This window comes from Bombus pascuorum, chromosome 5 (genome assembly GCF_905332965.1).
Source record: "Bombus pascuorum chromosome 5, iyBomPasc1.1, whole genome shotgun sequence".
NCBI lineage: Eukaryota > Metazoa > Arthropoda > Insecta > Hymenoptera > Apidae > Bombus > Bombus pascuorum.
The window spans coordinates 9,327,644-9,352,014 of record NC_083492.1 but is presented as its reverse complement, the minus strand read 5'-3'; the positions used below and the strand labels follow the sequence as shown (position 1 = coordinate 9,352,014).

The 24,371-nt window shown below is 35.7% G+C and overlaps 1 protein-coding gene across 4 annotated transcripts in view; it reads left to right on the top strand.

Annotated features, from left to right (window-relative positions):
• Positions 1–24,371, top strand: part of LOC132907231 (nephrin-like) — a 495,841-nt gene that overhangs the window by 375,821 nt on the left and 95,649 nt on the right. For all 4 annotated transcript variants that reach the window (XR_009658129.1, XM_060960115.1, XM_060960116.1 and 1 more), the window contains exons 2-3: positions 11,876–12,019; positions 16,694–16,867. Coding sequence is in view for 3 of the 4 variants with exons in the window: in XM_060960115.1 (XP_060816098.1) it covers positions 11,876–12,019; positions 16,694–16,867 (318 nt within the window). In the remaining variant the exon portion in view is untranslated. The remainder of the gene's footprint in view (positions 1–11,875; positions 12,020–16,693; positions 16,868–24,371) is intronic.

Below are 24,371 nucleotides of genomic sequence, written 5' to 3'. Positions count from 1 at the left end.
GGTTTGAGGTTGCCAGCTTTTTTGGATAATTGTACTTGTAGCTTAATGAGGTGGTTACATGGGAGTTTTTAGATGTAATTCAAAGTGAGAATTTAATCTGGTTATGAGATCTTCGTATCTAGGAGATGTTAATAGAGGCATTTGTTACGTAAGATTTTTATAGAAAAGATACACGTGACAATATTTCGAAGACGAAATATATCGTTATCGGTATCTTTAAAGATATAAATTTACAGAAAAGAATCCGTAATCTAACTACAACAGTGTGACATTTTGAGTGATTTTTGGTTTCGAATTTCGAATATTTTGAATTATTATATCATTCTATTCCCGCTTGAGGCGATTATCGTCCAATTTTTGTAGTTGAGAGTTCAATCTTAGATTCGAAACGGTGGCTGAGTTTCCGAAATAATGTGTTTTCTTCCTCTTTTTCCATGGGATTTCTCGTTTAATTTCCGTGTAGACCGCAAGTGAAGTAAATGCTCGAACGATGGAAGCGCTACCGAACTGCAGGTTTAATGCGATTATCTTTCCATAGCCAGCATACCGTGATCGTTACTGGAACTTCGCGGCGTGATTATCGTCCAGCTTAACGCGGCAAGATTTAGGATAGTTCTAACGAAATCAAAAAAATTTGCAGAATTTCCAGAATAGATTAATAGCGGCGGATATGACTGCAATAAATTGCCATGTTAGATTTTTAGAACCTCCCCCCTTTTTTTTTTAACTATTGGCAGATGTATTTCGAATCTGAATACCGATTGATTAATTGACTAGTATAATCCATTATTTGGAGTTGGAAGCTTCCCGGTTATTCGTTATTTTTTTACTCTAAACTTTTTGACCTTTTTTTATTTTTGTTTCTGTTTTTTTACGAGTAACTTTATTCGATTAATCTCTGCATTCAATTACGGTAGGTAGAATTTTGCAAATTTACAGAGAACTCGTTCCATGTATTTTTTTTTTTTTTTTTTTTTTTTTAACATTCGTTTCATCCGAATAGATCTGTTGTTTCTTTACTTTTTTTCCATTAAATTTTCACTGCATCTTTTTCTCCCTCTTGCCAAGTTATTCGCATATTAATTCATAATCAAGTTTAAATTTTACTCCAAATGTATATTTTACTTTTTATGCAATCTATTTATATACAATTAAAAGAATCGATTCCACGTTATGCTATCGTGATAATTATTGGTACTACTTTCAATCGAAATGTTCTCGTTCCAACGTTCATTGAATGGACAGTTTAATTTATGAGCAGTAAAAAACTGTAATTTATCGCGACGTTCGTTGGTAAACTTTTCGTGACAACAGTTTCGACGGGACGTTCAACTTCACGTCGATAAAGTGCAATTATTATTTCGCTACGATAACACGACGCAACTTCGGTGATAACGTTATCATTAGATATTGTTGATGCGATGAAAATTTCTACGTCTCGCTGCTCTTTCACCAACATCTTAAACACAATCTGATTGCATTCGTTGCATGAAACAGGAATACGCGTCATGACAAACTGAAATAGGAATATACGGTAGAATATAAATTTTCTAAATATGCCGCGGGCTGTTACGCGAAAAATGCAACGAATTATTCGCATCGAGGAACAAGATACTACATCGACGCGTGGCGAGAAAACAGCATTACGCATTCTGTACGACTGTATTTTACGCACGTTCACTTTTTGTTTGACATCGCGTCAACTTCGAGTTCATGCATTTTTTATGAGCGTGAAATGATCATCGATGAAAGGGCCAGAGCCTACGCTGCCATAAACTATATTATCAAGATTACGTAACCCGATTGAAGAGATCGAAACTTGCGTCGTGTCGGTTCGAGTCACTCGAGCGAATAAGAGGTATCAAAATATTGTTCCAAATTTCAACTTTGAGATTTATTCTTTCCTGTTATTTTTGGATTAAAAAGCATTCAAAATCCTCTACGAAACGAGCATGATACATTTTGGAATAGATTTTGAAAGGATTTAAAGAGAATTAATTTCTTATGGATTTTATGAAATAACGCACTTTCCCTAAATTGGGAAAAAACCTACTTCTATTTGGAAGAAGCAATATGTATTTTATCTGACAAAATGTGAATTTTATGAAAGTACTTGCTTTGCGTAAATTTCACTAAAAACTTATGTCAAACAACTTGACAGAAATGAGAAATATGCGAGAAAAACGACAATTTAAATTACTTCGTGAACTTGTTCCTCTTCGTCTTCACACAACAACAAACTTTCCAATCTTCCAGACGATTATTATTTATAGACTAATAAAAAAAAAGGAAATAAAGGTCTCTCGAAATGAGAATAAAAAATTCAAAAAGGCTGATACATAAAGCTACTTTTATAAAAGGTAAAGTTACTACTCGGCGCAGACCAGTTCAATACAGTTACAAACGAATTTTTCATAACGAAACAACCATCGCTTTACGAGCGTCGCATGGCTGCTACCTTCGGACTACACGACCAACAGCAACACATAAAATTTTCCATCGATCAGGAATTTATGAAATTCGCATCTAGACAACCTCTCGAATGTTTCGTGCGGTAACGTTGGCCTCTGAACGCGCATATATTATATTACCATTGGAGAGACGAAATAAGTTTTCGTTCTGACGAGCACACGAATAAAATTCTCCTCTGTATATAACATGTATATAACGATGTATACAGAATGAATCAGCCAATATTAGAGTCGACATTTTTTTCCTCCAATATGATAAATTTTTTGATGAAATTTTCAATCCCAGAGAATTTATACAAATTTTATTGCATAAAATAATTCAAAGACGTCAGTTCTGTTGAATTCTTAGTAATACAGAAGACTTTTTGATTCACGAGAAAATTGTAGAATTTCAATTTTACGCACTGTGTACGATACTGTCCTACTTTCTTCGAATAAATCCAAATTGTCAAGAGAATCTACTATATGCAACAGTATTATACATATATTATAATCTTCCTCTCTGTAACTATATTATGACCAATTACTTCTTCCATCGACCACGATGCTACGAAAGTAGAAATATTATCTCGTACACAGTAAATCCACATTGGAGCATATTATTGTTAATATATTTTCATAGAATATGAATTTATTATATATTTTACAGAATATCCCCATATATAAAATGTCTATTTTAAAGAAAGAAGAATGTAAGCTTCATTGACAATATATAATATAGAATGTACTGCAAGATAATGAATATAGGAGTTCCAATTGCTTCAATAAAAAGAATGTTAAAAAGAAAATTAATATATATCAAATATACTATGCTGCCATAGAATACATCGCCTCATTTGATGAAAGGAGAAAATTAAATAAGCTGAAGGAAAAGATCCCCTTTACTTACTTACAATATAATATTTCTATTATATTACGTTATAACATATTATATTATACACATATTCTATTTTCTCTTTCACTAGAGTTTTCGTACCATTAAAATCAGCCAAAAAATTTTATATTGGATAGTAACACGAGTCATTCTGAATATTACACGGGCACTCGCGTATAACGCGCGTATATATGCACGCGTATTGATACAACGTACGTATTTACAAGAAGGAAATAACGGGAATGCGACGTGACGCGACGCGACGTGTCGTTCTTTCAGGTATAATCGGGCAAACCCGTGGCGTGGTTATTTGCCAGCTGCTGGGAAATTGAAGGAAAGTACGTTCGTAAAACGAACGCGGTCGTTTTATGACGTTTAGGATGTCCCATGGTGCGGATTTTATTTTCCGGGAGTAAAGCTAGGGGGAATGTTGCGTGAAATATCGGTAATGGTAATCTCGTTGGTTGCTTGTCTTTTAGTTTATACGTTGCCGGAGCGTAGTTTTGTAAACACGTGCTCTGCGTTATAAGGAATAACGATGAGAAAATTTTTACGTTCCTTCGTAAATTAGCGCTGACTATACCGTGTCAATAAAAAATCATAATATTGACTGGCCACTTTTATAACTCAGGAACAGGTAAATCATAACCGGAAGCTTTGTTTGCTTCTGAAAGGAGAAGATTATGTATATGATCTTATATCGGATTTTATGAATGAACCTAACTAGATATTTATTCTACTAAATTGCTTATTCGTAATTATTATTTTCTAATATATATATATATATAATAATACGTATAATTATTATGAACAAGATTATAACAAATGATCCTTTTCATAAACGAAAATCGAGTTATAAGAGACAAGTTGATGATTTGATAAATTTACAGTAGTTAAACTCGACGATTACACGTATGTGGTTTGTTCTTGTGACAATAAAATTGCCTGGTAATCTCAAAGGACCACAGAAACAGGATTTTACCTCGTAATGAAACTATTTAATTAACGCGATTTTTACCCACAAATGGTAACAATTACCGGTGTATACGTCAGCGGCGTTACACGATTAACGAAGCTCCATCAATTTCGAGACGCTTAAACAAAATTAATTACCGAAAGCTTACTCGATAGTATCAGTGGATTTAATTAATTGATAGAAATCTATAGAAGGCAAAAGTAACCTTCACAGCGATTGTATCCTTTGAAACGAACATTCTCTCCTATCAACTATCTTATCTTCTGTCGTCTTTAAAAGATCAAGCAAATTCTTTCATATATATCTGTACCTCCTGTAAACTTGAAGATGAAAAGATGAAAAAATGAAAAGCGAAGTTTCTCTGTCGTGGTCTCCGCGGAATGCGAATAGTCGACTGGTCTTCCATATTCTCGAAAGGCAAGAATACATAAGAGGAGGTGAAGTGCTCTCGAAAATTCATTCGCGTGCCGCTCGAAGGATACACGGTGCTCAAGATCGATTTCGAAGAAGACACTTCACCGATATTTTTACCAAAAATGCACGGTTCGCTGAATTCGTCCGCGTCCTCGCTATCTTTTCTTCGCTTCTCCGTCGTTTTTCTTCTTTTTCGTTGTATTATTAGGTCCCTCGTTGCACGGGTTAACTTTAATAATCCGGACAAGATCCTCTTTCTCTTATCTTTCTTCTTCCTTTTTTTTTCTCTTTTTTGTTCTTCTTGTTTCCTTTTTATTTTTTTTATTCTTCCTTTGTCGTCGCCTCTCCTGGTTCAGAAAACTGACAATTAGAATGAAATGAAAAATAGGACAAGGGATATTAAACGACGCTAATTGGACGCTGTGTTTGCAGCAACGAGTAGGTCGATAACGTTACTCGCGATGAACAATGTAGAAATTATACTTCACGGTTCATTTCAATCTGACTCTTTGGAAATCAATGACGGATTGTCGCCGCGTTTCAATGGCACGTTTTGATCCTGTATTCGGATAATCACACGAAATGACACGACGACTCTGCGATCATCCGCAAATTACGCTGTATAATTGGCGGAATTGCGAGAATTATTAAAAGCTATTCACGATCGATTCGTTTCATCCGTACGATCTTCTACGTTATTAATTACGTACTTCGTAGTTCGTGATAAAAATCGTTGTCTCGATTGTTTGTAACAATGATACCATCTTTCTGTCGAGCAAGAAACGCTTGAACGATGCCTCGTTCATCAGGTTAAGCGTCAAGTATAAATTCTTTCGTTCTTCAAATTTTAAAGTTGCACGATAAACGTGAAACAAAGTGTTACGATTCCTCGTGTTTCCATCGTACTTTTAATAGTACGTTGCTATTGGCCCGACGTTTCGTGAACAATGCAGCTCACTTCTTCAGAACAAGTCAGAAACCTACAGCTTCGAGAAGTTGACTCCATCTTTTTCTCTGGAGGTTCCAGTTACCGAGGTTCGCTTGTATTATCATAAACAAATCTGCAACTATAACCATACCTTGCTGCAAAGATACCATCGACCCTGAAGGAGAGAAACAAACGAAAGGAAACAGGAAACATGGTAGCTGAGAATAATAAAAGAAAAAATAATAACAACAATAAAATCGATAGAAAGTTTGATGCGACCGCTGCAAGGTAATGTTTCGTCGCGGATAGCTCGCAAGCAAGAGGAAAATGGCTGGTTTCATGAGACTTTGCGACGTCGTCCACCGAATACGGAATCAATGGAATTCAAGGAACTCTCGGTGCTCGAGCCAGTGTACACAACACGAACGAACAAACGAACGTACGTACGTACGTACCAACGCAAATTTCACCCGACTCGGTGGAATTTTCTCTTTACTCTTCCAGCCGGAAAAGGACAATCGGTTCCCGTATCGGTGCTCGTTTCAGGGTTCGCTTAACAGGAAAAAGGCCGACAAACAGTGGCATAAAGTGCGCGTTTACCTTCGACCGGTATGCAAAGCGGCCAAGCCCCGAGCCCCGTACATTGTACATGAAAAATGAGTCGATCCAGCGAACGTTACCGAACGATTTTCCCCGCTAACGTTTGCCGCGAAACAACGAACGGTGTCGTTGAATTCGAATGGAGTTTCGAACGGGACTTTGTTCCATCTGGGACAATAAATGCGATACACATCCGTCCCTGTTCTCAAAGTTGTTCCATTTTCACCGCCGGATAGCGTAGGGAAAGTTTCGGAATTTCGGTTTTATTATCGGTGAATACGTTTCAGCTTGTTCGAACTGTTGTAAATATTAAAATTGATCGAATCAATGGAACGCGATGCGCTGACGAGAACACTTTTTGCCGAGATGTGCCGACCGTTGCTCGGAACTAGTACGCGCAGGTATTCGAATTTCGGTTTTGTTATCGTAAAGATATGTCGATAGCTGTTGAAAGTATCAGAAGTTCTCGATTACTCGTTAAGAATTGCTGTGGAAACCGCAAGTCGATCGATCTTTCATTCTATAACCTGTTTCCGTGGCAAAGAATCGATTAACTCGCGCTATTTCAAGTTAATTCCACCGATGAATTAAACGGAAGGGGGAAAAAAAGGAAAACGCGAGAAGAAGGAAGGAGAAAGGCAAACAGAAGACCATAGAAGAGAAAAAAATCCTATTCCCATCACGTAACCATTCAGCGGGCAACGAAAACAGGTGGAAACGAAAAGGAAGGTGAAAAGCCCAACTGGTTTGCGTTCTCGTTTTATCGTACGACAAAGGAAGAAGTCAACAACGCGTAGGGAAATTTCGTGATACGCGCCAATAGGTCTGTCAGAGGTTTAATCGAGGACGAAGCTGAAGGAAATAAATATCCTACGTGGACGCCTGGCCGTCGATGCGGGAATCCCTCCAATGAATTATGCGATTATTGGCTCTCTTCTTTTTATTTCTTCTTCCATCGAACCTTTCCCTTCAACACGTTTTTATTTTCTTCCCTTTCCTGTTTATCACATACGTAGCCTGTGACGGCGCGAAGCTTTCACGGAACGCGTTTTAATTATCGCGCCGTTTACACCTGCATCTCGTCCCCCTTTGACGAGCAGCATTAATCCGCTGTCTATTATTCTGAGTACGTTATAGCTGCAGTTTTATAGGTCCTTGTGTAATATAATTGTTTGGAAAGTTTATAACGAAACTATACAAAAACTCAAATATGTAATCTTCTATATAACTTTATTATATCCGTGTGTGTATCGTTATAGAATTATATCATTGATATATTATCGATATATCGTGGAATATCATACGCCTACACAGCTTCTTTCGATAATGTTTTGCTATTTATTGGGTAGCTTCATAATTGAGGAGTTTTCTGAAAACACACCTGTACGAAGTTCTAGTTTTAGTTGTGTAACGTTTGGTACGTTTGGATGAATAATCGTAATGGCACTTAAGGAAGTTAGAAAAGTTAGAGAAAAATACAAATTAATACGAAGTACGTATCTGAAAAACGATAGAAATTTGTTAGAAGAAGAAGTGAGAAATGATGACACGTTAAATTGGAAAAGAAGTTTGGTTGAATTTTTATTGTGAATTGGAGATTAGGATTATGGAAGAGATAAGATGGTAGTAATTGTAAAATATCTGCAGATATAAATGCACTGATCGATTAAAATTTATAAGTAATGAAAAGACGTGATAATTCGTTTTTAACAAGTTCCGCGGAAGTGTAATAAAATGAAATAATGTCGAAGAGGTGAAAACTTCGGATCTTGCTTTTACACGCGATGAAATTTTTATCTGTTCGTTCGACTATGATCTTCTTTTTTTTTTTTTTTTTTTTTTTTTAGAAATATTCCATAACGACGGAGATCAATTTTTTTTAAACAAATCTCAAAAAATGTTCCAACGAGATAGCTTCCAATGGAGGAATTTATATGTCGTATAAAAAAAAAGGGAAAAGAGAAATAAATGAACGTAGTTTAATCTAAAAGGCTGTTTTGTACTTGTAAAACATTGAAAAGTTGGAAACTTCATGTCGAAAGAATTTTCCGATTTAAATTCCATTTACGTGCAGAAAAATCTTTTTGCCATGAATCATTCGTATTCATTGAAAATGTTTTTCAGCAAATTACGTACGATAAAAGAGAGATGGGTGTCTGAACGATGATTTCGTAACGTGAAAGCATTTTGTAGTGGCGAAAACCATATCAAAGGGTGAATAATCGTCACTGTTTATTCACAATTCGCTAATGTTTCTGCAAATTTGTTGATAAATGCACGTGTTAACGGTAGCTACCGATGAAATAACTTCGTTTTACTGCAATCGATGGAACACTCAAATGGCGGAACAAAATTTTCATTTGTCCTAAAAAATGACGAATGTTGCCAGTATCGTGAGGTTCTCTGGCGACTATAGTCGAGTGCTTTTTCGGATGGATGAAAATTCTCCTATAAATGTGAAAAGCTCGTGGCTGCGATCGAATTGCTCACGGCTAGAAGCAGTAAAGTTTGATTTAGCAATTCAACTAAAATAGACCGAGTTATATCTACCGAAATCGCAGTTTAGGGGATTTCAGCGTAATTCCCCTTGACACAATGTCTACATTATATATCTGTACAATTTTTATTCCACCTATAAACGATATTTAAAATCCAGCTGTATATTAATATTCTGATTGCAGCGATCAATCCAAGTTCAATGTACTACATTACCATTTATCACGAGACACCCAGGAGGTTTGATGTTTCAAACGAATGTTCATTAGAAAGGGAGTGTTGCAAGGAAAACTAAATTGCACTATGTTTCCATGATTTTATTATTAATTAGCTATTGTTTTAAATTCTTGGATTCCATAGAACTCAAATCCGTAAATTCTATAAATCCCGAATTTTTAGTCTCTGGAATTCGAAGTTTTCGGATTCCGTGGAGCACGGCTCCGTAAATTCCATAAATCCAAAATATTTAGTCTCTACTGTTTTAAATTCTTACGTTTCACAAAACCATTCCATGATGTTTCCAATATTTGAATCTCTAATAGGACATACACGCAACAAATCTTGAAACTCGATTCTCGTAAAAACTAAACCGCAGATTACAAAAAGAAAACCATTATTCGTCTTCTTAGAGAGTCATCGTTGATTCAGCCCCTTGAACAACGTCTCAATCGCCTTTACATGTCAGCGAAATAGAATGGAAAAACGCATAGTCCGTATCGATCGCGAACGAGCAACCCGAAAAGAGTCGACTGGATTCTTCATCGACGTATCGCTTTGCGTGTAGACACGCGTGAAATTTATCTGGTTAAAGGCACAGGTCGGACGCAAAAGGGAGGCCGAGTTTGGAGGTGTAACGGCTGTATATTTCATCGACGCGGGTGCACGCAAATTCGAACAGCAGGTGACCGGCGTGTACAAAGGCAACGTGTAACCAAGCCGCAGGTACACAGGAACCGATGATGCAGCCTTGTCGAGAAAAGCCAACCGAGCATCGATCGCAATGGCGAGTGGACACTGGACAGATTACGAACTGGCGGATTACGTTGATCTTCTATCGAGATATTATTCCGTCTTTCTTCTTCGTTCCTCTAATCGACTGCCGTTGATTCCGTGACTGTTGGATTTTATAAAAATCATAAAAGTTGTCCAGCGTATGGTGGATTATTGTCGGTTTCTGATTGGTAAAAATAGGAATCGTTTTTGCAGTGATATCGCAAAACATTCGTTGAACAGTTAGTGATTTATGTGAGTGGATTTTTGGGAACTGGGAAGAACTGGTTTTGTCGACAGGGCGATCGATTGTGATATAGGAAGAAAGAAATTATCAATTTTTCCAGTCTGTTTCTCTATTTATTCATCTTTCTAAGGGAAGAGAATTCGATAGAAATTCATTGGTTACAAATTTCTGTGTAATTTTTAATCCTTTGGATTATTCATCTTTAATTGGATCATCTGTGAATTTTTATTTTATAACTACCGTCTAATAATTATTTTGTGACTACAAAGCAGCGTTTAATTTGTACAATGCAGAGATTTGATAAATCAAATAGACGAGTAATCTGATGGTAATTTACAAAATAGAATTGTCAAGGCCGACTGTAATAACGATAACTATACGGGGATGTTTATAATTAAAAGTTGACTGTGTTGTTTAATTTTGTTTTTTCTTTCCATTTTGGTCAGACACAATATGTTAAGTAAATATTTCATTAATTAAAAGGTTATTCATAAAATATTCGACAGGAAAAGATCACTCGCAACGTTCTATTCCTGTTTCTCGTTTTCATTTTTTTATAAAATGTGGTCTCACTCAAACGTTCAAGCTAAAAGAAGCACAGCGAGTATTTCTCCGGATTCAACAACGCGATGTTTACCGGAGCTTTTCTGGCTTCCACTCTTTTCGCGGAAGTGGTAACGCTGCGCCCGCGAATAATTTCCGCCATAGAATAGAAGATTCCTTCCCCCGATTCTGTTTCAAATCTCTCGTAAATGCGCACTTTTACGACCGTTGTGTAATCTTATAAATTAACCAAAGCTGCAGCTCGTACTCGCTCACAGATTTTCTATATTTAAAATAGTCATTAGAGGTATACGTAACAAGCGAGAGGAGAAGGAACTGCATAAAATAATTCGCGTCTTTTGTGAAAATTTCATGCATATAATTTTGATGTTTCAACGTTATTAATATCTAATTTCTTTTCATATTTATTTAATACATATTCTTTTCATTATGGGCACACACACATATTGAGTTAAAAATATTTATTTAAAATTATGGTAAGAGATAGAAACAAAAATTGGTGAACGAAAATATAGCGTACGTGTGTAATGTAAGCTACAGGATATATAAACTGTAAACTATAATTTGTGTATAACTGACAAGAAGTCGACCGAGGTCAACTAAGATAATTAAGCTCGCCCGTGACGTTGTTGGAATAAAGTCAGTGTGACTTCGGAATTGTAAATGTACGCGCGTCTGTACCTGTCCCGTAAACCGAACATGGAGTTAGATTTATTAGGTTACGTTTACCGTTTAATCATTTCATATTATTTCCTAAATTAATGTTCAGAGAGAGTTCCATTTCGAGAACGAGAAAGCTAAGATATCTGGACTTTGTTTTTCAAATACATCTATCAACTAACAAATTGACTTTCTTTTTATTTGTATCCCTTTGACACGAGAACTTTACCATCGACCAGATAAAATAAAAGATAACGTATATTCGATACACAAAGGACCAACTAAACTAAATTAGCCTCGAAATATAGAAACTATTGAAACTATCAGAATCGCATATATACACATCGATAAGTTTTACACGCGGGGCCATAATGATAACGTTATCAAATTTAGAATTTATTTTAATTATCGACGAATATATATTTAGAAAATTGGAAAATTCTGTTTCTTCGAAAATGTTATTTACACGATCCAATATAAAACTCGTTTATTATATTGTACACGTACATTATTGATAAAATTATTCTTTTTTATTTTTACCATATGAAAAATGTTTATTAAATATCCTGCGTGTGTTATTTCGTTTATATTTGTTATATATGTGTATTGCGTTTACGATATACTTATGTTCGTGTTGTTACCAATAATGTTACAGGCGAAGGAGGACAATATTTCCGAGTGAGGCCAAGAAATAGTTCTGTCCTGGAAGGTGGTGAAGTGATGATACCCTGTGAGGTTGGGAACAGAGTTGGCATTGTACAGTGGGTAAAGGATGGCTTCGCTTACGTCATACAACCGAGTAAGTAAATCGATCTCACCCTCTGTTTATCTACGCTTCTTTTATGATCTCTGAAACGAATCTAAACTCCCAAGCATAAAAAGTTACTATCCTGTTCAAATGTCTACGAAGTATGTAATTCTATCTTAATGGAAAATCGCCAATACGATATTAACGTTAAACATTTACAAAATATAACGTTTCATAATTTATACCAAGTACGTAATTCCATTTCGATCGAAAACACCAATATACTGAGATCTAACCCTTTCGCTTCTGAACGGAAACGCACGCCAGAAATACGCACAGTATGTGTGGTTGCTGTATATCCTTTTTCCTAAGTCTTAAATTTCTTTTTTATTTTATTTTGGTTATTTTACAATTTGTCCTTATGGACATTTGGTAAAGTGTTATATCTTGTTGGTGAAGAAAAAAAATAAAATAAAAAATAAATATAGCATGTGGGTGGCTACCCCCAGCGGGGTGCCAGCTTCGTTTTTTCTAAGTTATATCTTTTATGATCTAAGTCTTAAATAACAATAATTCTTGTAAGAACCGTATATGAAATATCGTTCCACTGTCAATGGATTTAATAGATTTTTTAGCATGAAACAGTATACGATCGTTTGGTTGTTTGAAATATATTGCGTGAAAGGTTTTGATGTTGTTTCAACAATGAGTAACTTTAAGAAGCGATTAATCCAGTATGCCAATAAAATCAACAGAAAATGTTCTGCCGATAACGAAAAAATATATTATTGACTACAAATAGCACTTGTATATGCATCATTTGGATGCCAATTATATGGGGTACTCAGGAGTCGTCGCGTATAAGGGGCGCTCGAAACGAAAGGGTTAAATATAAAATTAAATATAAACTCTTGTCTCTACGAATTTTCAAGAATCTATCAATATCAATACTAGCGATTGTCATAGAATTTCGTCTAACGTCTAAATAGCGAAATAGCAAACGAAAGAAGGCGACATCGCGCATTATATTTAAAAGCGGTCTCTAAATATTTAGAAGTCGAGGAATTCCATCGCAACTAAACAATAAAATGATTAAGGAATGTAACGAGATATTAGGGTAGGAAAGAGAACTAAATAACTGGAGGGAGATTAAACTTCTTTGGAATATCGACCGAAATAGGACACTGCGTCACTGTGACGGAAATGTCACCGATTTTAATTAGCACGTGAAGCTGCTCGATCGCAAGAATCTTAAGAACGAACGTTCGTCTCGATTTCCAGCAATTATTAACTTTCGCTGGCACGGACGGCGATAAAGTAAAAGTAGAGCGCGCGTTTCTGCGGACAGTAAGAAAACCCTTCGAATTTTCTTCGCCATCGTCTACATTACGGAATCTTTGGAAACTTCGTTTCGGTAACTTCATCTTGCCCGTTCATTAAAACGCCCCATTAGTAACCGCGACGTAAATGGAGCAGAACTATCTGAATGTCTTTACGCGTTCCATCATTTTTGCAAAATGAATCTTCAGAAATGACGTAATCTCCGCCTGGTGTGTATAGCAACGTCAATTTTCGACGTGATATTTCGAAAGTGTCGCAAACGCCACAAAAGCTACATACTCGTCAGTGTCACGGTTTTCAGGTCTCTCTGCTGGTATTATTTGATTCTCAGGCTGGATATGATCTCGTAGGGATCCGGTAGCATAGCGAGGGAAAAGAGTAATTAGAGCCTCGACTATCGAAACCCTTTATTAGCCGCCCCTTTCTCTCCACGTTCGTCGCTGGATGGCCTAAATTATTCAACCGAATTGGAATGTGTGCGTAGCTTGGAAAAAGAAAAAGAGGACAAAGCACGAAACTGTCATTAGGAGAATTGCTTGGTCGAAAATAGCAGGTGAATTGCGGAATTAGAATTACGGTGTAAAGTACAGAAATTCGACAAACATCATTTGGGAATGTAGGGAAGCGAAAGTGTCGCGTAAGAATGGAGCGTTGGTAATTTTCAAAGTTGTAAATGCACCACTGTGGATAAATTAACGACCGAACAGATTTTTGACAAATGTTGAGATTGATCTGTTTAATCGTCGATAATTTTGATATTACACGCAGCATTGTAACTAAACAAGTACGATTATGATATTGGAAATATTAAAAAATTGGAAACAACGTTTCATGTCGCAATGGGTTGTAATGATAAATTTATCAATACGATGTAATTGAACTATAAACGAACACTGATTAGTAGATTATGCTATAATGATGTAATTTAATGTGATGCAGGATATTATCCGAGACTATGTTATCACAAACTATAGCTCTAATAAATAAATCACAGCGAAATCGTCCAACTTCTAGGGATTAAATTTGCCATCGTGATATTTGAAATATTGCAAGATTAATTCTACATCTGAATAAAAAAAGAGAAAATAAATTCCGCAGGTCAACGATACAATATTAAAGCATACAATGATATTTAAAAACACAAATAAATTGCAGGAAAAATGCGCAAGCGGGATATTTTGCCAACTTTGTTACGAGGTAATTTATCAGAAACATAAACATATATTTGTATTATTTCCTTAATATTATTATTATTATTATTATTCGAAATAGCAGAAATAGAAGACTTTTAGATTGAACACGAAAAAAAGTCACACGAGAGAATGAAACGAAAACGTAACTTAACAGTTTCAAAGGAAATTGTCGTTGTCGTTTTATTAAAAAAAAATTCAGCATCGTTCAAAGCAATTTTTGTTGAAAATAATTTTGAACAAATTGAACGCACGGCAAGTTACAAGAAGATGCAGCGTCTGTCGTATTACTTATAAAATGTGTCTGACAGGAGACCGTTCATTTTCACAGTTACGTACCTCGTCCTTCCTTTTCTCTTTTGCTCTTCAACAGCACAAGATGCTCATAGTTGGTTTTTTCAAAAACGATAACCACGTTCTAAAATCTATTCGTACTGTTCGTGCGAACGAACGAAATTTCTGACACGCAAATTCATTAGCGACCTCCGAGTCATAGTACTTTGGGTCACGAACGAAAAATCGAACGAAACGTTCGGGCAGGAGGTTTCGGTTAAAGAAATTTCGAGGTTTCGAACTTAGGAGTTAAAAGGCCAATTTCGAATTTTCACGATCGTGGCAGAGAATGTTTCTTTTGTACGAGGTCGCATTAGAAACAGTGAGCTGTCCGACTTTCGAATATCTAGCCGTGGTAAAACTTTTGACGACAAAGGCAAGGTTGACAGAAGGTAATGGCCGCCATAAAGCTGTACCGTTCCATCGATTTTGCATACATCACCGCTTTTATCGAAACGCAAGTGGCAGTACGTTCCAGTATTTCCCAGCGAACGTGTGTCTTTACTCTGTATATAGAAACGCTGCTCGTTTAGTTTACGACGTATCGTTGAGTTATGATACGGCCTTAACGCGTCGCAGTTGAGATCCTTTCTTTTCTTTTCTTATGATCGGGGTCGTTCGCGTAATAATTATTGGAAAATGGCGATCTCCCTGGAATATATCGAAATGGATGTAGAGAAAATTTTCATTGGCTTATTTTACTCGGAACGTTAAACCGTGAACTATTTATTTTAAGATTTGTGTCTCTTTGCTTAGGATTGGAATAAAATAATATACGTCCAATAGTGTAATATAATATTATGTGGTGGTTGTAGCACGAGTAAAAGTATAAAATTGGATGAATAATATTTAGATAACGAATATAGAAAGATAATATGAAGATAAAGGATAAAATTGCAATAATAAGTATGGAATTACGGACAAGGTACGTAGAGCTTCATTTTCAAAATGATAGACAAAGAGATAAAACGTTATTAAACGTTCGTCTTTTTAATCGGGAAAAATTGGATTAAAGTATCTTTGGCAATATAAAAGAAAAAAGATAATTTAATGAGAATCTTTTTCGAAATTATCAATCTATTTTTCAATCGAAGTACGTTTATATCGAGACGATCGATGATGAAGATAATTGGTCTACGAAGTTAAAATAAAAATCACCCCATCGTAATGCAGGAGGATTTTAATGAAACACCCTCGTGAAAACGTTTAAGCCGCAGTAATACCCTTTTTCAATTTCGCTCTTTAGGACTGTAACAATCCCCATTTTCCTATAAAGAGGGAGGAAGGTTGAACATAAAGCTAGCGATTATTGTTCCTCGTCGTTTGTTTCCTTGATCGAGACCTTTGACGTTTCCCCTTCTATTCAAGCAACTTGTGTTTTACCTAAAACATGTACATAAATAGAACATTCTCAAACTCGTGAGTTGTTCTTGTTGAAAGGAATATTTAAAAATGTACAAGAGTTCTTTAGCGAATTTAGTAGCATTCTATCGTAAAATATTTTAAATGTAGCCTTCCACGGCAGAGTTAATTCTTCTGCTCTATGTTAAATATTAATTCGATTAAGATATATAGTTTTTAATTTCACTCGTGAGTTATCTGATTAACCAAGAAATTTCAATTCAATTGCCAAGAAATAAAAATAGAAAATGAAAAATAAAATTATGAAAATATTCTCGATGACAGACGAGAAGATTCTTAAAGCTGTTAAAGCAACGATTACTAAGATTACGAATTAAATTAAATCGTTATGTTCGCTTTAAAATTGCGGATAAAAATAACAAAACGTTAAAGCATCAAATTAAACGCGAAGGAAAGTAAATTCAAAGGGAATAAACGTTTCGTTTTTTTTATTATACAGGTGGAGAAATCGTCGGGCACTCGCGATTGAGACTGATAGGTGATCAAAACAACGGAATCTACAATCTGAAGATCACAGACGCTTCTTTGACGGACGATGGAGAATATCAGTGCCAAGTTGGACCATATTTGCGCATTAAATCGATCCGTGCCAACGCTCATCTCGTCGTCATCTGTGAGTACACAACCATCTTTCCTTTCGATTTTAAATGCTTCAAACGTCACTGGTGGATTCTCAATTTAACGGCCGTTACAATTCCTCCCGTTTACAAACCATTCAATGTGTTTTTTCTCGCGTCTGCGTTAAAAGAGTCGTCTGTTCGCTGATTTCGATATAGAAATGAAATTCCGCTGAGAGAGAACGAAGAAAAAAACCGGAGGAGAGCGGACGGTTGGAAAGATTTAGCTTGAAAAGTTGGTTAGAGTTTGGAGATTTATGCTATAATATAATTTTGATGATTCCGGAAAAAAGTTTGAATCTTGAAGAAGAAGCGTTAAATTGAAGAGCATTCTGAAGCGATTAAGAGTTTTCTCGACTTCTTTGAAAACCCACTTTCTTACCGGACAATCATTTTTCTGAGAATAAACCTTCGTTTAAATAATATTTTGTTTAACGAAAGAAGAACCTTTTATATTTTTGTCTTTCGCTTTGAAGATTCAGCATTCTGCAAGCACCTTAACTCTGATTTTACTGCATTTCTAATTCATACCTTTTATATGTTATCGAATTAATCATTGTGTTAGATTGATGCATATGAGATGTTGTTTTTTAGAACGTTATGTTTAATGGATCGAACAAACTAAACTTTATTTTACTTGTCATTTGTCCACCACATCGAAGAAAGTTTAACATTAATTACATGCATCTAATGTTAACAAAAATCAAAATCCCATTATTCGCGATTATGAATATTCGCGCGATCTTTTTATACGAATTGCATTTTTAGTACATAAATTATGTCAAAAGAACAAAGTTAATCGTTGACAAGCTATCGTACAGAGATTAATATTATAAGGTTTAATTAAATATATTATACATTTCGCAGGAGCTATTTGCAATTAAAAACCCGATATATCTAACTTATTAATCTTTTTCCAATTACATTGGAAGTTTACAGCTTCCATTTTCCTTCACTTTGTCCCTTTTTAAAAGTAACATGTAAATTTCGATTAAATGCGAGATATTTTTCGCTATTTCTAGCGAATAATCGAGAATGTATAGTACACCCTCGTTCTGTTATTTTCCTCGCCATTGTCCCGCGTGAAAAATGAAGCGACACGTTGATCGCCTTTACGTGAATAGCTATAAAATTATACAAGATATTTTGCGACACCCTGGTTGCCAGCAACACGAACAAAAGGATAGGTTATTCTCTAAGGAAAAAAACGCGCTAATTCATGCGGCCCATACAAGCATTATTCATTAAGTCCATTAGCGTGCAGAAACGCGATTTTGGAAGCTTTCAGCCATTGAAGCGAAATTTAAATATCTTTTAAATTCCGAACGAAAATTTTCTACGTGTAAAAAGATCTTGTAAATTAAGAGAAATAATTTGTTTCATTTATATAGTAAATTATATACGTAGTATCTCGTACTATCACAAATTGGCTAATTTATTTGATTAAATTTATCAAACATTTGTATCAACAGATTTTTACCAATCTAAGCATATCTTTAATATTATCTTTTATTATCTCTATATTATCTATCTATCTATTATCTAATAATATTATCTCTATGTGTATTTTTAATATTAATTTCTCAGAAGCGGAGATTTTTTCACAAAACTTGCTTCGGTTTATCGGTAAAACACATAACTTTGGACCGAGTAGGTTGCCACTCCTTTCAACCATGTTATGTTAAAGTATTTGGTTTCTTTCGTTTCATAAGGTGATAATAGATGAACAACAATTTCTCTTTTATATTATTTTATTGAGTTAGGTATTTCTATTATTATGTTCGTACATAATTCAATAAAACACTATGCTTCTATTATTTCTTTATAAAACGAAAGGAACTTTTCGGACAACCTAATACGTCCTTCCGATCATTCAAGAATGCTCAATGCTTTCAAAAAAAATTCAACAATATTATACTCGTAATGTTTTCTCCCCTTTGATCTTCGTATAGAATACAATCCCCTAACAAGGATGGAGAAACGAAGAGTTACAAGCTTAATAAAATAGATAAACCCGTCATACGCAAGCTTTAAATCTTGCCATAAAAACGAACAAAAGAAGAAGAACCGCAAGTTGGAAGCTACTCAGCCAATCTGAAATTAACAGAGGTTAAAGTTGATGAAACGGTGGCTGAAGCAAAGCCGTTTATAGCTCAGTCGTTCGAGGTTGCATTCTCGAATTTCATGACACCGTGCGAATCGGCCGCACCGGTTCCTCGAACAATGGCTCTTCCCGCGTTATTAAGAACGCTTCGACGAATCCGGTCCGAATAGTCGGCGCGAAACTCGACGAAAGTCCGATACAATCGCGCTCGTTGATGCGGTCAACTTGGCGCGTTAACAAAGACATTCCCCGGCAACTTATTGGAAAGTCGACGTCGAAGGTGGTAAACCGTGATTAGCGACGACGTGGCGTAAACCTTCGGGTGGCCGCCTCCTAGGCGAGGAACTAGAGTTGGCTAGAGTTTAGAAAACGACGTCTTTCCCGATCCGATACACGAAACCTCTCAGTGAGGGTCGAACGTAAAGTTTCGCGAATTTGTTCCACCCCTCGCACTATCTTCGCTCTTCTTCTTCCCCTTTTTCTCGAAACAGTGTTTCGAAAAGGAGATTGAAAACACGGTGCAATCGTTTCGCGAAGGCAGGATATTTCGAAAGGCAGATTCTTGTTAAAAGTGTTTCTGATGTTACAAAGTATCGAGATTGAAGGCAAAAGTTTGATATTTCGTGTAGGTTATAAACTAAGCGGTTGGAAATCTCCGACAGAAAAATATTGTGCACAGTGAAATTTTCTTTGTTTTTCGAATCGTTTTATTTTAATAACGAGAATCCAGTGAGTTTCGATATCTTCCAGACAAAGAAACCACAGCGAAAGGGGGAGTTGGAAGTAAAAAGTATTCGATAGGTTTCTAAGAAGTCGAATTTCGTTGTTTTGCCGAGGAAAATCGTATAAGTTTAAACATATTTTAAACTAGTAAAAGATTATCGACAGACCCGATTAAGAGACAGTTTAGCCTAGAAATCGCACAATAAATTCAGTCTCTTTTACCGTATAAATATTCACCGCTTCCGAAAGATTAAATTACTTTTTATTATTTAAAGAGAATTAGACATTGTATGAGAAAAATCATTTATAAATTCGATAAATAAAGTATTCGATAAAATAAATAAAGTATTCGATAGGTTTCTAAAAAGTCGAATTTCGTTGTTTTGCTGAGGAAAATCGTATAAGTTTAAACATATTTTAAACTAGTAAAAGGTTATCGACAGACCCGATTAAGAGACAGTTTAGCCTAGAAATCGCACAATAAATTCAGTCTCTTTTACCGTATAAATATTCACCGCTTCCGAAAGATTAAATTACTTTTTATTATTTAAAGAGAATTAGACATTGTATGAGAAAAATCATTTATAAATTCGATAAATAAAGTATTCGATAAAATAAATAAAGTATTCGATAGGTTTCTAAAAAGTCGAATTTCGTTGTTTTGCTGAGGAAAATCATATAAGTTTAAACATATTTTAAACTAGTAAAAGATTATCGACAGACCCGATTAAGAGACAGTTTAGCCTAGAAATCGCACAATAAATTCAGTCTCTTTTACCGTATAAATATTCACCGCTTCCGAAAGATTAAATTACTTTTTATTATTTAAAGAGAATTAGACATTGTATGAGAAAAATCATTTATAAATTCCACAGATATAATTTTCTTCCAAATTTTGCAAGCTCTTCAAACAGGCGAACTTTATCTGTAATGTAACGAACGATTCTTATAGGAAATTGCATAGAAATTGGAAAATTTTATTTCGCGACAAATTCTATGCCAGTAAACCGCACGCTTACAAAGTCGTAGACGTAGAGTTCGAAACTTCCGTTGGCTAAAGAAACGAGGGGAAGGAAAGAAATAAAGAGAGAGAGAGAGAGAGAGAGAGGAAGACGTAAGAAGTGTCCCAAGGCGACAAGGAAACATCTTCCTGAATCGTGCCTTTCCGTGGTCACAGTTCTCTCTCTGAGTCGTCGTCTGCTTTCCCTCTCGTCCCTCTTTCTTTTATTTTCCTGTTTATTTTTCTTTTTCTTCTTTTCTTCTTCAATGCCTACGGCCACGTGTACTAAGCGCAAGCAACGACGACACTCGCCGGTCAACACGTTTCCACTCTTCGCGGAAACCGCGGTCCGGTTCACCGGAAGGCAAGCAACTCCTGGTCGACGACGATCATCGTCTTCGTGTTTCATCGTGAAATATTAAAAGCTCGTCAAAAAAGAGAAACGTCGTTCGAACGACGAACGCAATATTTCTGGCCGTTTCGATCGGAAAACGTTCCTTCGTTTCTGGTGAAACCGAATTCGTCGGATCAATGGGATATTTTATTACAAATTTCTAAGCGAACGAAGGTGGTTCAAGTGGTTTGGATCAGGAGAATGGATTTTTTAAACGATCAGATGTATCTTTTCATTGAATTCATTTGACCCAAATATAACAATTCTTAATTTGTTAGATTCACATTTGTTTTGGAATTACGTTATCCAATTTGCGTTATAACTTGCTAATTAAGAATTATATATCGTAATGATGTCATACATTAAAAATATCGTTTCATGCTCTGACATCGCAATAGTCAAGACAAATTATCTTTCCTTCTCATTCGTTTCTAACGTCCAATCCGAAAATAGATTTTCTAAAATTAAAAGTGTAGAATTACAATTTATGTTCATAAAGCATTTGTTGATCAAATCGATTACAAATAATACGAAGCGAGTTGAGCGAGTTAAGAAATTGTTAACGTGAAAGTTAAGAGTCCTTCTTTGTTCCCTCGTGAGGTTAATGAACGTTTCACCCTTTCTTGCCAAGTTATCCTTTATAAAGGCAAACCTAAATCTTAAGGAAGGAAGTGCGATAAGAGTCCGTAGGTGTGGATAATGACACTGTTTTGTCATCGTTATAAAACTAACGGCAGTTTAATGTATAAACGTTAACGGTAAAAACTTTCACAAAAGAGATTCTAATTTCTTTTTATCACCTTCTTCGCTGCGACCGTTGCGTTCAACAACTTTCCCATAGCAGACATAAGTGTTCCTGCGATCCTTACTTCCTTCCCGTATCATCGAATACTTTAGGGAATTTTTTAAATTCTCCTAAACGAAGCTCTCTTAACGTAGCTTAAGATATTCTGTTAAAGATTCCACGCAATGTTCCTCCTCTGTGATACTAAACTTAAGTATACTATCGATAATGTTCTAAAAATAAATCGTTCCGAAGAAAAACAACGTGTCCAATCAACCTTCTTCCTTTATATTGCCAAGCTTTTGTAATATCCAAAGTAGAAATTAAAAGAACAATTAAGAAATGAACGAGCTTATCTTTTGTGTGTTATTGTCAATCAAGAAGCAATAAATGTTGTCAACTTTCCTAAGGTAAAATTTCAAAGAAAGCAAATGATCAAGAAGAACAACATACCCAACAATTGACATTCTTTCCTCATACCACCAAAGTATAGCCACTGAAAGTATCCAACATAAACTTCAACTTTCTGTATCGACAAGCTTACCTCGGTCTACCATAATCGCCAATAAATGTTCTTCCTAAAAATTCTTTAATATAAAATTCTAAAGAGAACTTGGGTCGTTACAACCAAAAAACATTCTTATATTCTTTAACAGAAAATTGCAGGGGAAAGAAATTTTTCTACTACCAAACTTACGAATATCCAACAAACGATAAACTACGAAAATCACAAAGCTTACCAATCTACACCATTCTACCATTACCACCAACGAATGTCCTTCAATTTTTTGATATAAAACTGTTCTACCACGAAACATAGAAGTAGCCGATAAAAAGATCGAAATTACAAAATTCACCAATTTTGGCTGTAGCATCGCAGTCAGCAAATATCGTCAAATTTTCTTCCACAAGACTTTCAATAAGACGAATCACCGAGGAAAAAGACGGTGAAGTTACACGGATCATCGCTAAGGAAACAATCGTGCTATCTTCGAGGTATCCATGAAAAACCGATACGTCGTTCGCTACGTCATAAACTGTGATACGAATCCGTCTCACAGCGTGAATACGTGTGTGCACTTTGCCGACGTTTTACTACGTGAACGTAGAACGTAGAACGTTCGATCTACGACGGTGGCTGTCCTACGTGAGCCAGTTGAAATCACGCGCGATGAACACACGGCGATCCTGTATAGCGCCTTTGTAAACGACACGGGGTTTCCACGTATCCGACCCCACGGGTCGTACGTGTCCGGAAAAAGAACGCGGTGAACAACGTAGAACCGGTGAACAAAGGGGGTGAAGGGGTAAGGACACGAGAAAACTGATACGAAGAGAGTTCGATCGATGGAAAGTTGGCCGGGAAACTATATCACCTTTCCACGGATAAATATTTTATGACATTCAATCCAGCGTCGTTCTCTCTGCTCCCGGAGTGTGTGTTTCTCGTTGTTTTTCTTTAGCAAACCACGTATCCTATGGTCGTCGCACATCTTAAAGTATCCTAGAGGATATCTTTTATTATCGATAGACGATTCACATTTATACAAATTCATATTATAGTATCGCGGACAAGGGACCTGGGGGAGTCGGGCGAATTATAAACAAGCGGTTAGTGAACATGTGTATGGTGGGGCTAAGACAGAAGACGTGAGGTTAAAACAAAAGATAACGCGTTGCTAAGAGACAGAAACGAATTAAGAGTCGTCGTGAGTTGAGAAGTCAGAGAGTGCGAATTGCGTTGTCGAGTGAGCGTTGGATCCCTAGTGACGAGAGTTGCAAATTGACTATCTAGTTGTCTTAATTATAATACGTTATTGTGATTAGTTTGCGTTAAACAAACATCGTTTCCTGTTTAATCAACATCTGTTTAATCCATTTATTGTAAATAAACTAATTAAAGATCCTACAATATTTTTACGAATATATGTTCGAAAATGGAGCCTATTTTTGCAATTATTTTATCGGTGAAAATGTAGAAATGCTACTTCCTCTTCGATTTCGACGACTTTTGCACGTGTTGTAAAGAACCAACGTTTCGAACAATTTTTTTCTGTACATATCAGTAGTAGCATAAAAGATATAACTTGGAAAAAACGAAGCTGGCACCCCGCTGGGGGTAGCCACCCACATGCTATATTTATTTTTATTTTATTTTTTTTTCACCAATAAGATATAACACTTTACCAAATGTCCATAAGGACAAATTGTAAAAAACCAAAATAAAATAAAAAAAAGAATGTAAGTAGTAGATCGGTCACGGGATAGAGATAGTCGCGAGATATTCGCTAAAAGTTATCGATATCGCTACGGTGAATTTAATCTATAATTGTGCGTACTGTATTTAGGATATTTTATATATTTTTGCATATTATGTTCACTCTGTGTATTTCTCAAATTTTCCACAAATATATAAAAATTCCCCGTCCATTAATAAATCTCTGATAGTAGCCATAGTCTAATAGTAACCTAATAGTATAATCTAATACTAAGAT